The following is a 13924-nucleotide window of genomic DNA, read 5'->3' as shown; positions in this document are numbered from 1 at the left end:
AGGACCATCAGCCAAACTGATGCCAAAGGGCCCTCTCTTCTGTAATCTTGGGGGGAATGAGAAATTAGCCTGCAGCTAAAGTTGCATATTTTCTACTTATTAAACAAATTAAGGCCTATTTTGAATAGATCCCGCCTATTATGGCATGTGGTTTCTATTTAGGGAAGCTGGAGCGTTTGGGGTAGTCAGCAAGTAATTACCTTCGTGTTGGGGAGTTTTCACTCAAGCTTGGGCGGGACACTGTAATAAGAGACAGTTGCCATAAACAGACCATGGGCTCGATCGTGGTGTGTGGCCGTTTGTGGAGAAACAGATATCGACTTGAGGTGACCCTCCTCCGCTCTCCAACCCTCCTCCCAATCCCAACTCTGGATTTTTCGACTCTTTTGTCCTGAAATTACATGGCTATTACTCGTAATTATTCTTGGGGCCCTGTCATACTTTGTACTTGGGGACTGCAGTTGCTGGGTAAATTTCCTGGTGATTACTGAGAATGCATTAATGGGAAACAGTTTATTTGACTTTATTAGAAAAAGACTCCCGCTCTCAAGCGGTATGCTTGATCCCAGTGCAGCCGGAAGCAGAACTCTGGGAATCTTAGTGAATATGATCACCATGTTCTGACTTTTCTTTGCAACTGGCCATTAATAAATAAATGGATGATTCATTGCGTTGGGTTACATCTTTCCTTTGGACAAAAAGTGAAACAGAAATAAAGGACTTAGACCGATATCCATATGTATTCTTAAGGTATTACAACTTAAAGTCAAGAATATCTTCTTAGAGACAAGGATTCTCAAACTCCCATTGTATCATCTACTCCAATGCCTTTTGAGTGTCTCCCAAGGGGTAATAAGTATCGGAGACAGGATCTGAACCCAGGCCTGTTCTGTTCCTCAGAAAGCCAAAGAAATTCGGAACCAAACGAGATGGCTGAACAATTAAGAAAGAGAAAGGAGATGTCTCTAACCCGTTAGAAAGAGAAGGGAGGGCATCCTCAGTGACAAAGGAGAGCATGTGGTACAACAAAAACAAACAAACAAACATTGGATCTAAAGTTGGGAGATCTGGATTCAAATCCCACCTCTAATCTTGGACAATTCACTGGAATTCCCTGAGCCTTAGTCTCTTTATGTTTCAAATAAGAGGTTTGAACCAGGTGGACTCTGAGGTCCCCTCCATCTATCTATGGCACAAACCCTCAGAATCCTCCTTTTGTCTGTTTTTTCAACACCCTCTCCACCGTTTCCTTTGCTTTTTATCTCTAGCCCCTGACACACTGCATGGCACAGTATTAAATTGAGTTGAAACCCTCGGTTACGAACTGCCAAATGATAAAGACCAAAAACTAAGGCCTTGACAGAATTAATCTCCTTGTCAAAGTTAGTCATCTAAAGAGTAATAAATGTAATAAAAATATTTCAAAAGCATCCGGGTGCATTTGGGTCAGAAAACAGTCTCCGTCTGACCATCCCCAGTCAACACACAACTAGGACTTACCCTCCAGTCACACTGGGTAGAGCTGTTGCAGCTCAGATGACCAGGAAACAACTCAGTTTCTTTTCTCCCAACGCTTACCATGGTGTCTGGTGGGTAGTGAACATTTAAATGCTTGTTGATTGACTGAATGCATTTCACGATGGTGATGCTAAGTACATTGGGATAGGTGGAGATGAACATGCCATTTCCCCCAACAGAATGGAAGCCTTTGGAAGGCAGAGAAGGTTGTGTTTTGGCTTCTTCGTGCCCAAAGCCCATTTTACCAAACTAACTCCCATTTTCCAGGTAGGACATAAGCATTTGATAAATGTTTGTGCTAGCTAAAAGAAATAAACCAATGGGAGGGAACAGTTTCAACCTTCCTTGAAGCTCAGCTCAAAAGTGGAACACACCCTGAGCAAGTCTCAACTCCCTGGAACTCAGTTTCCTCTTCTGTAAAACGAGATAGCTTTTAAAGTCCTTTCTAGCTCTAAGTCTCTGATCCAATGACCTTGAAACTAAAAGAAAGTGATCAGAGTGGAGATTTCAAGGAAGCTATGTGCTAATAAAATGCGGCTTCCTTGAATCCTTCCAGCTAAAGCAGCATTTTTTTTCTAGGGGGGATAAGTCGTACAATCTCTCACAATGAACATTTGCATATTTTTAAGGAACCCCAGGAATCTGATTCTAAATTTTTAAATGGGCAGAGATGGCTAGATTGTTTAGGTTTAAAGAATTCTTTTAAAAGGAAAATAAGATAGATGCCCCTTAGCTGCATCATCTCAGCTCAGCTCACAAGATCTTTTCTATTTATTGTTTTCCAAAATGAGGAAGATTTACAATCTGAGCTCCATGTGGCTGGCTGGCTCTGGTCCGAATCCCTCTGAGGCCTGGCTTCTTTATTACAGAAACACTTCTATTCTTACCCGGTTGTCTACATACTCCCTCATGCTACTGATTTCATCGGAAAGAAGGGTCCCTAGGGCGTTTCAAGGGAACACAGCAAACAAATCTGAGAGAGGAAAGAACTGTTACACGTCCATCCATACACACACACACACACACACACACACACACAGGTCGTTACAGTAAGTACCTATCCTTCAGTCATACTCTACCCTGTGACAATGACCTTGTGAGAAGAGACAGGCCCATTGAAAAGGGTGGGCAAGGGGAGTGAAGGACTTACATATGAAGGGTTTCACACTGCTGTGGATATGCTTGTGTTGTTTGAGGCCAGACGATGTGGCAAACGTTTTACCACACTCCGGGCATGCATGGGCCCGGGCTCCGACATGCTGGGAGCGAATGTGCCTCTGAAGGTTGCTAGGGTCCGTGAAAACCTGCTAGGAAATGAGTACTGATTAATCAAGAAATTTAAGTCAAATACAGAGTGAAGGGGACTCAGAAATAACACAACACAGGGGGTTCCAGTTGACTTTATTGGTGTCTTCCCCTCCCCCCTTTCACCCTACCCCTACCAAGACCCAAAAGGCAGCAGGAATGCATGAGCAGACCACCACCATCTCAGTTCTTTTAAGAGGTTCTAGGGATGAACACCAGCATCTGCTTCCCCCAGTCCACACCGCCACATTACACAGGAGGGTGTCAGAACTTGGCCCAATGGCCCCAAACTCATCTCTAGGAGAGCAGTAATTACCAGCAGTGACCTTGAAGGAACACGCAATAGCATAAAGAAAACTGGTCTGAACCTGGTTTCTGCCTGTGTGACTTTGAACATGTCACTTAAATTCTTCAGGACTCAGGTTGGTCATTTCTATGATGATTATGGACTAAAAAAGACATTTTTTTTTTTAACTTTTGGCATGTCATAAACCCCTTGGGAAATCTGGTGAAACCTACAGACCTCTTTCTCAGAATCATGTTTTTAAAATGTATAAAATGAAATACATACGATCACAAAGGAAGCCAATTCTACAAAATGTCATTATCAAAATAATTAAAAACTAAGACCTCAGATTAAGAAGCCTTAGACTTGAAGGATCTCGCAGTCTCCTTCTCACTCTCTGTGTCTATGATCCCTTGTATCGCTTGAGAACTGTACTCTTTCCCTGGCTACAAGGCAGGCACTCTTCAGAACTAAAGATGAGTCCTCTCTCCATGGGAGGTCACAGTCTCTCTCAAGACAACACCAGACACAAAAATGTACACTGATGTCCCTTTGGAAAATAGAATTCAAATATCCCCTCATCTCACTCAGTCCCTCCAGGGTCCCACACATCTCCAGAGACACATCCTGTTAAACCTTGGTGTAAGTGTGTGAGTGTGTGAGTGTGTGTGTGTGTGTGAGTGTGTGTGTGTGTGTGTTTAATTCACAAGGACAAAAATGGAAACCTAACAGTTGCTGTTATCTCCGACTTCCTCCATATTTCTATAAGTGCCTAGGAGCCACTGGACATTTCCGTAACTCAAGGACTGCTTTGCATTTTGCTTTTAATAACAGAGGAGATCTGATGGATTCCTTGGTACAGAACCCTCCTTGCAATTTGGGGGAACATTCTTGCTCTATATTTGAGTCAAACTGGCCCGTTCAGGATTCCTTCAGCCACCTCTGCAGAATATCCTCTCTCACCCATCCCTGTACTGAGAATCCCAAGCCTTCCCCAAAAATCAGACCAATGGAATCTCTTCCTGCTCCATGTATTAAAGCACTTTCCCTTCCACCTCAAATTATCCTATCAGTATTTCTCTGTTTGGATGCTCCATCCCACTCCCCAACATTGTCCTCATCCTCTAGTAAAAGGCAAGGCCTGTGATGGTGCGGACAGCTTTATTTCTGTCTCTGCATCCAGTGCCTTACACTTATACATATTTAATGAGTAAGTGCTTATTGGATTGGCCTCCTAGGCCAGTGGCCAAATCAAATCAAATCATACAGGAACCTGCACGGAAAATGTCCTTAAGAGTCATTTCCAGTCCACACAAGCTGCTAATTTGAAAGTTTTCTATATAATAATCATCACAGCACTTTATGATTAACAAAGCACTTTGCACATGGTATCTCACAGGCGTTATCATTACTCAGATGATTAATTTTTCAGATTGAGGAAACTGACGTAGACAGAGGTTAAATAATTCACCCAGGGTCACACAGCTAGCAGATGCATGAGGCAGGATTTAAACTCACATCTTTCCTATTCCAAGTCTGACACTCTAGTTGCTACATGTCTAACATATGCCATCTATGACACAAACACTAATATATCCATATATTACATAACTGCTGTATAATATAGGCATATATTATATAACTGGTGTTTAATATATGCATATATTTTATAATTGTTGTCTAATGTGTGCATGTATTATGTAATTGGTGTCTAATGTGTGCATGTTTTATAATTGTTGTCTAATATGTGCATATATTATATAATTGTTGTATAATATGTGCATATACTCTATAATCACCCATTTCTGTTTGTGTAGACATATTTTATTGACAATGTATACATTATATATATATATATAGCCTACATATAATTTATAGCATGCAACATATAGTAATATATCCTGTATATAATATATGCATGTATAAATACCTATTATTTTTCAGAAGGAAGACTGGACAGAACAATGGATAGCGTAGGGACTTGAAATCACAAAGATCTGAGTTCAAATTCCACCTCAGACACATACTAGCTGAGCAAGTCCCTTAATTGCTCTCTGCCTCAGTTTCCTCCATTGTAAAGTAGGGACAATACTGGTACCTACCTCATAGGGCTGCTGTGAGGCTCAAATGAAATAATGTATGTTAAATAACACTTTGTAAACCTTACAATGCTATGTAAATGCCAGCTGTTATTATCACTGTTACAAATGCATGCAGGACATGTCAAACAATAACCATTTATTAAGCACTTAGGTATCAGGCAAGATAAATGCACCTAAATTCACGTATATGTATGTACATTCTATATATGTATGTACGTTCTATATATGTGTACACATATATACATAGACATATATGAGTACTTTATGTATATAATAATATATCTCAATGAATATTGCTGCTGTCCGGACAGTAAGTAACATCTAGCTCTTCGTGACTCCAATTGGGGTTTTCTTGGTATAGATACTGGAGTGGTTTGTCAATTTCTTCTCCAGCTCATTTTACAGTAGAGAAAACTGAGGCAAACAGGGTTAAGTGACTTGTCCAGAGTCACACAGCTAGGAAGTGTCTGAGGTAAGATTTGAACTCAGGGAGATGAATCTTTCTGACCCCAGGCCTGGCGCTCTGTGCACTATGGTGTCACCTAGCCGCCTCTACCAATGAATACATTCACATAATGCATGCATATACAGTATATACCCATTGTGGGTGCTAAGCTAGGTCTAGGAAACACACGGACAAAATGGGAAGCAGCTTTTGGCCTCAAGGAGCATATATGAGGGGAAGCAGAGTATACACAGAGAAAGAGTGTGTGTGTGCGTGCACGTGTGTGCATGCATATGTCTGTACATGTCCACGATGCAGTCATGCACAGTACGCCAGATGTTCACAACACATAATTCCATAAAACAGTCCCATGCTGCCAAGTCAGCAGAAGAGTCAGGGACCTCCCCTGCGGGGTGTGACACCTCGTCCTGGGGCTCCCCATCAAGTCTTAAACAAATAAAAGGATCCCCACTAAGTGTTTTTCTTCTCTATACTAATGCCTCTTAGCATCCCACACTCTGTCTTCCTTCTCTGAGATATTTATCGTTTCTCCACTCAGGGCCTGTTTTTATATAGTACAGCAAGTGATGGATGGAGCAGGATTATAGATAGGGGCTGAACAGCCTACAAATTCACGGTACCTTGGCACAATTCTCACATTCGTAGTGCTTTCCGCTATCATGTGACATCTGGTGGCGAATTAAGTTCGACTTCCAGTTAAAAGCCTTGGGACACTGGTCACACTTGTATTCTCTCTCTTCCGTATGTGACAACATGTGTTTCTCCAGGCTGTTAAGACAAGAATTGGTTTGAATCACAGACTGTGCAAAAGAAAAAAAAATCACGCTACAAATCTGTAGTCAGTTGATTCAACTGATCTCGAAAATAAGATAAGGAGAAAACATGGGGATGTGAGGGGCCAGTGTTCAAAAGAGTCAAGCTGGAAACAAATGCAGAAAAATGCATCTTACATGACTGCTACAGTAAAGCACTACTCTCCATTCCTTCCACCACTGGGTCATCTGCCAACCTATGGGCACTGCAGACAATCAACTCCTTGTTCTGGGTATCCTTCCTGTGCAAGATTCTGACAGTAGCACGTGCTACTAAAACTCACTTAATTCAACTACAAACACTTAAACAGAGGAAACTTAAGAACATGTAATGAGGCACTCGGTCATTAATGTGTATCTGTCTTTGGGTGAAGAAAGGCCTTTTGTTTCCACCCTTATCGCCATATGGGAAACTAAGTTGGCAGCGAAAAGACAACTTCCCAAAATGACCCTGGAAAGAAAGAAAAATATCAGCCAAGATGAACGGAGACATTAAGAAAGAGAAAGAAGAAAAATGTCGGACAGTCTTCCCATGAATGAGATCTCAGATACCCCAACTAAGAGGACAGATGCATGACCAGGAGCTTCTCGGAGATGGCTCTCTCTCCCTGTGTTTAAACACTAGGGATGTTTTCTTGACATAATTTATAGGCAATGTGTAGTCTATCAGAAACACAAATAAGAGACTTTGGCCAACCATTTAGTAAGAGGTTTTCCAAGGCTAGCAGACGAAATGGCGCATATCGAAATGAACTTATTTTTCTTCTTCATAGCCATATGAGTTCCAATCTTGCCAATTAATGTTAATTTGAGAGCATTACATATCTATGATAAATACCCTATCTACAACGTGCAGTTTTTACCCAGAAATAGAAAGCATGAAATTAGCCTGGATGAGTAAGAGATGCCCATCCCACCAACCACCAAAACGTCCACCATCCATAAGCACTATAATACCAATACAGGTTTTTCAGTGGCAACAGATGTAACAACTGTGTCCTCCTACAATGCCATGTATTAAAAGAAGACCAGCATAGGCCACTGACAATTTCACTGGCTTTGAATTTAAGTACTGGTTCTGCTAATTACAAGGCAGCTTAGCATAGCTAGACTTGAAGTCAAGATGGCACAGTGGATAGATCACTGATCTAGATTCAGAAAGACCCAGGCTCAAATTCAACCTAAGATACTAATAACTATGTAACCCTAGGATTCACTTCTAAACAGGAGATAATAAGCCCCCACCTCAAGGGGTTGGGGTGAGGTTCAAATGAGATATCCCATGCAAAGTGTCTGGCAAACTTCAAGCACGTAAATGTTAACTAATAGCCATTACCACTTGTGTGACTTGGGCAAGTCAGTTAAGCTATCTAAGCCTCAGTTTCTACATCTGTAACATGAAGGGAGTTAATCCTAATGAAGCAAGTTGAATTCCTAGGATTTTTCCATATACACCCCCAATCCAGTTACTTCCTCTTTGCTCTCCATCCCCCTAGAATTATGTCTTACCTGTGTTTCTCTAGTCCCATCACCATCCCTCTTCCTCCCTCCAAAGCCCTGCTTTATACCTAATTATTTTCTTCTTTATTATTTTAGCCTCCCCTCTTTCCTTCCCTTACTTTCCCTTCCCCTACTTAACCAAGGACCAAGAAATGTTTTTCTTTTCCTCATCTGACAAACAACACCATCTTAGTCTTGGGTCAGCAGTGAAAGTGGAATTTTGCAACTTATCCACATGCCGTCTAGGCACCCAAAATGGATAATATATGACCAGAAACAAAAAAAAGGAAAAAGCATTTATGGGACTAAATAATTCAAATGGACTCTTGAGGTAGCCTTCATCCACCTTGTGATCCATTAACTATCATTTATTGAGTGCCTACAGAGAGCTAGGGACCACACTAATCAAGGGGATACAGATACAGAAATGGGAGAGTCCATGTCTACAAGGGTTTATGTGATGTATATGTACATATTCTACTAGAATTATGTCACATATAAGTTCTGGCAATCTTTATGCCTGTTCCTCTATCTTGTATTATCTGTTTCTGGAGAGAAAACAAACAAAAAACTGAGGTCCAAACTCTAAATTCTTAGGATAGAGCTTTCCATTTCAAGGGAATATAATGAATGGATGCCTATATCTCCTATTAAAAAAGTATATGGATTAAAACAACTACTTGTTGAATCTTGAAAAAAATCTAATACCAAAATGGTATTGGTATTTCATGGTCTCTTCCTTTCCCTTATCAAATTTCTTAATGAAAGGGTGTAAATTTGACCTCACAGGTATTAAGATTTGATGGGATGTGACTCATGACTGGAATACCACAATGAAAGGGCATGCATACCTTGTTTAAAACAAAGAGATTAGATAAGTGGGGTAGTGGGTTGACATTATATATCAAGAAGATAAATTTCAGTGAGGTAATCCATGAACCAGAGGGGGAAATCAGGTGAAGAACATTTGGGTGACAAACAATGGAAGAGGAAAGAGAAACCATTCCGTGGTGGCAGCAAACTACATTCCATGCAGCAGATTAGGAAAACAGACTATGAGTTTTGGAAATAGACCACGAAACTGGCACACAAGATACAGGAGTCATGGGGAACTTGAGTTATCCAGAAATCTGCTGCTTCTCCCTTCTAAAATCAAAGGAGCTGAACAAATCTTGATGTGCCCTTGTGATTCATTAAACCATTCTTCAAAAGGGAGGATAAACAGATAAAGGACTGACATTTAGGAGAAACTCACTGGCAAAGTAGAAATGATATGAAACCTGGTGAGGAAGTGACCACATCATCTCAGAGTCCATAACAGATAAGGAAGGGAAAGGCTAACAAGGTCTGACCCAGACTAGATTGTGGGAGAAAGGAAATCAGAGTTTAAAGATAAAAGGCTAAATCAGAAGGGTTACCAGAGAATTGAAAGCAGAGATAAGTAAGGAGATGGTAAGAAGGAAGCTAGGCACTGCCAAGGAGTTCAGTTCACCACACCTGGACAAAGTACATTCTAAGGTACCAGAAGAAATTATGGGTGTAACTGTAGGTCTGCTATCAAAGATCTTGGGAGAGGGACCAGAGGACTTAAAACTGGCAAATGTCCCTATATTGAAAAAGGTGGATTTTCCAAACTAGTAATTGGTGAGCTTGACCTCAAAGAAGAGGAAAAAAGAATCTAGACATATTATTACTGAAATCGTTTAGAAGCATTTAGAACAAGTGAGATCACCAAGAGCCAATATGGGTTCATGAAGAAAAAAACATTATGTTATACTCATCAAATTTATTTTTTGCTTTTTGTTTAAGGGACAGCAGACTAGTAGAGATCTGGAAAATACTATAAACATAGTAGACCAGGACCTCAGCAAGGATGTGACAAACTACTATCATGACATCCTTTTGAACCAGATGGAGAGACATAGGTTGAGTGATAGTATCCTTAGGTGGATTCAAGAATTACAAAACTAATAATTAATAGCAGACTAGAGAAAGTTTCCTAGTGGATTAATACTGAAAGGTTATGTCTTTATTCTGGACCAATCAGCAAGGGTTTATTCAGTGTTTATAATGCTCTAAGGTACCATCCCAGGCAGTGAGTATGTAATAATAAAAATGATACTAACTAAGAAGATGACACAATAGAATTTATATAGAACCTACTACGCGTCAGATTAAGCACTTTATATATTCCTATATTATCTCAATTGAGCCTTACAACAATTCTAGGAAATATGTGCCATCATTTTCTCCATTTTACAGCTGAAGAAACTGAGTCAGACAGCTGTAAGTTAACAGACTTGCCCAAAGACACACAGCTAGTAAGTGCCTGAAGGTGGACTTGAACTCTGGCCTTCCTGATTCCAGGCTCAGCATTTTATTCATTGCACCACCTAGCTTCCTCTATACAAAGACAGAAATGAAACAGTCTGCCCTGAATTCCAGCCTTCCTTCTCTCCATTCTATTGAATGTTCTGTCAAGGGCTTAGATTTATCAAACTCAAAAACATAAAGCCAGAAGAAATGGCTTACATGTTAGATAAAAAATTAGGCTTAAAAAAATCTCAACAGGTTTAAACAACGGGCCAAATCTAGTCAAATGAAACTTGACAGGGATAAAACCAAAATCATACAACTGGGTTAAAAAATGAGACACCAGATGAAGGCCACATGGCTAAGCATCCATATGTGTGCAGGGAGAAAACAAACAGGATTTTAATGGATTGTAAACTCAACAGGATTCAACATGGTAGCTGCAAAAGATAATTCTGTAAGGAAGAAGAGGAAGAGGAAAAAGAAAAAAGGGAGAGGAAAAGAAAGGGAGAGAGGGGAAAAAAGAAAAAGGGGGAAAGAGGGGGAGACTGCACCCTGCACCTTCCACTCTCACAATGCTGTCTTCAGTTAAGACTGAATTCAATTAGAAAGTGGCCAGCCTCTCATTTAACCTTTACTAAAAGCAGTACAAACACTATTCCCGGCTTCATATCCAAAAATATCTCCTGATCACACACAAAATCTTCTGCATTGTGTTTTCCAGGTAACAATACAATCCTTCAAAAATTCCCTGGCACATCAACCCGTAACAATTCGTTTCCCAACAACGTCCCACCCAACAAAATCCTCAGCACTTATCAACCAGCACTGAGCTGTTACTGCAAAGCCACCCTGTACTTCTCGTCCCCAGAGATGGCTTTCTAACCTTTGCAAATCTGGGAAGACTTGGTCACACTCTTTACATTCTTGGATTTCCTGCATCTCCCGGAGGTCACTCTCACTGTCCAGCTTTGGCTGAAAGTCTTCTTCCACCATGGAAAATGCTGAGTGAGGGGTGCTGCAGGGGAACTTCTGGTGGTCCACTAGTTCAGCTTTGGATTCAAAGAGCTGGTCACAGTCCTCACAGCGGTACTGACGCTCCTCTGTAAAACAAAGCCAAGTGCTAAGGCCACAGACAAGTAGACAGGGGCCATTCTCCCAGCCCAGGGAGTACAGATGTTCTAGCAGCCAAAGACCTCCCCAGATTATGTAAGACACTGGAGCTGTCGGTGGTCATCATAGCCAGCTCAGAAGAAATGAGCTGCCTGGTTCTGGTCCCATCACTAATACACTTCCAGTGGCCAAGGACTTCTCCTCTCCCTACCTGTTACCAGACTGTCTCTCTCTTACAATCACCCTTGGGTCTGGTAAAGACACATAGCCCAGAAATTGTAAGATCATGAGCTTCAGATGCCATTTGGACCAATCTCCTCATTTTACAGGCAAGGAAGCTAAGGCCCAGAGAGGTTAAAGGCTAGTTACCCAAGACCACACAGAAAGTAAATGAGCAGGGTCCAGAGTCAGGAAATCTCCATTCTGTTAATGGCCATTTAATTTCTATTCTGATTTATATCTTTCAACAGGACTATCCCACTCAGGGCCATCCTAGTTTGGTTTCATCCTGGGCCTGGGCACCTGGTTTAACTAGCATGGTTTGTGTGTACGTGTGTATGTGTGTGTGTCTTGTTTTTACTATACCTGTGATTTTATTAATATAGGGAATTCCCAGTAAGCCAGCTGGGGCTGGGCCAAGGTCCTACTATCTCCTTCTTCTTAGAATCTAGGCTTCCCTTCATGGGACCCAACTGATACTAACCATGGGCAGAAGCTAGAATCACAAAGTGAGTCGGAAAAAAAAGAGCTGCCCAAAACATGGCTTTTGGCCTGTTAAAAAGGAGTAGGTCATCATCTCAGAATGCTAAGTCTCCTGTAAATGGAAAGTAATAAACAAAGGCTGTCGACGCACTTGGGCTCATGCTATCACATGGGACCAGAGTGAATAACACTGCAGTTTAATCAAGGGCATCGTGAATGCCCATAATTTATGAATAGCAGTCAAAGGCCCAAAGGGAATTCAACCATCCACTCAATCCAAGATAACCTTTTATTGTCTTTGGGACTAATAATTTGCTTTTTGAAGGGGAGGAGGGGTGGGCACGGGAGGTTAAGAACAACTGTTGGGAAAACTTTTAAAGTTAAAAATACAATTGTTTAAGGAAGCATAACATCAGAGGGACGTCAGATTCTGTTTTTCATTTAGCTAAGTCTTCTCCCCTGCTGTGTGAGAGAGAGAATTTAGAAAAGCAGTGAGGCTTTCCTTTGCGGGGTTCAAGAGCCCCAGATCAGTAGTTCTTCCTGGGCCTAACCCAAAGAACCAAAAAAGAGATGTTAACAAAACCCACAGGTTTCAGTTCTACACACAAATTTTTTTTCTAATGAGAGGGCAACCCTGGTAGGTGGTGAGTTCTCTCCCATGCCAGTATTGGGCTGAGGTTTCACAGAAATCTACTCAAATGTAATGGATGGAATTCCTCACTGAATGGGAGATAGGACAAGCTACTCCTCAAAATTGTCAAATTGTATTAATCTAGGATTTATTAGTAATATAAGAATACACCAGAATCTAAGGTGTCACTAGGTTATAATAATCATCTCATCTTTATATAACATATATTCCTTGCCACAAATAACCTAGCTGTGAGTGTGATTATTCCCAATTTGGAGATGAGGAAACTGAGTTTTAAAAAAAGTTAGGAGTCTTATCCAAGGTCACATAGCCGGTAAAGGGTAGAACTGTGACCTGAATTCAGAACCTCAGACTCTAAGGTCACTGATCTTTCCCTAATGCTCAACTTCCCTCTGTCCTTAAAAAGGGTTCATATTTTAGGTAATAAGAAATGGAAAGAAGAAAAGGATATGGTAAACTTACTTCCCAGGATCTTAAATCACTACAAGCATTATTTATTCTTCTGCTAACTTACCCCACTAAATTAATGATCACTATCCTGCCTGATTCCTTGCCCTATCCACTACTCCCTTCTCCCCAATATATATACACCCTCAGTCCATGAGAGGCTTCCATAAATTCCCAGACTTCAAGAGAAATAATCTCTGTCTCTCTGTCTGTCTCTGTCTGTCTCTGTCTGTCTCTGTCTCTGTCTGTCTCTGTCTCTCTGTCTCTCTCTGTCTCTCTCTGTCTCTGTCTCTCTCTGTCTCTCTGTCTCTCTCTCTCTGTCTCTCTGTCTCTGTCTCTCTCTCTCTCTCTCTCTCTCTCTCTCTCTCTCTCTCTCTCTCTCTCTCTCTTTCCTTTTCTCCCCTTCTTATTCTTGATCTCATTCTTTACTTTCTTTCCTACCTCCAGGACACAGTCCACCAAACCTACTCACAGCTGATGAGACGTGCCTCCCAGATTGGGGCAAAGAAATCCTTAGTAGTTCCGAAATTCTCCAACTGTATTCCAGAGAAAATGTGAGGGCTTTCTTTCAAGACCTTTCTACACCACGTAATTAGGCTTAGGTGCAACATCACCACACAGGTGTCAAGTAAGACAGGCTTCTTTTTCCTCCCCATAAAGTGGGTAAGGGATATTGGTGGCATCTTTCCAGAGCTTTATGACTTTCAT

The 13924-nt window shown here is 41.1% G+C and overlaps 1 protein-coding gene across 13 annotated transcripts in view; it reads right to left on the bottom strand.

Annotated features, from left to right (window-relative positions):
• Positions 1-13924, bottom strand: part of MECOM (MDS1 and EVI1 complex locus) — a 683063-nt gene that overhangs the window by 37093 nt on the left and 632046 nt on the right. For 9 of the 13 annotated variants that reach the window (XM_072618536.1, XM_072618530.1, XM_072618533.1 and 6 more), the window contains 3 exons: positions 11189-11405; positions 6298-6445; positions 2669-2825 (listed from right to left, as the gene is read on the bottom strand). In XM_072618536.1, coding sequence (XP_072474637.1) covers positions 2669-2825; positions 6298-6445; positions 11189-11405 — 522 coding nt within the window. The remainder of the gene's footprint in view (positions 1-2668; positions 2826-6297; positions 6446-11188; positions 11406-13924) is intronic. The other 4 variants (XM_072618531.1, XM_072618534.1, XM_072618540.1 and 1 more) reach the window with 1 other exon arrangement.

The sequence above is a fragment of the Notamacropus eugenii genome, chromosome 6 (assembly GCF_028372415.1).
Source record: "Notamacropus eugenii isolate mMacEug1 chromosome 6, mMacEug1.pri_v2, whole genome shotgun sequence".
NCBI lineage: Eukaryota > Metazoa > Chordata > Mammalia > Diprotodontia > Macropodidae > Notamacropus > Notamacropus eugenii.
Note: the sequence above shows the minus strand (reverse complement) of the source record. Positions and strands in the feature narration are given on the sequence as shown.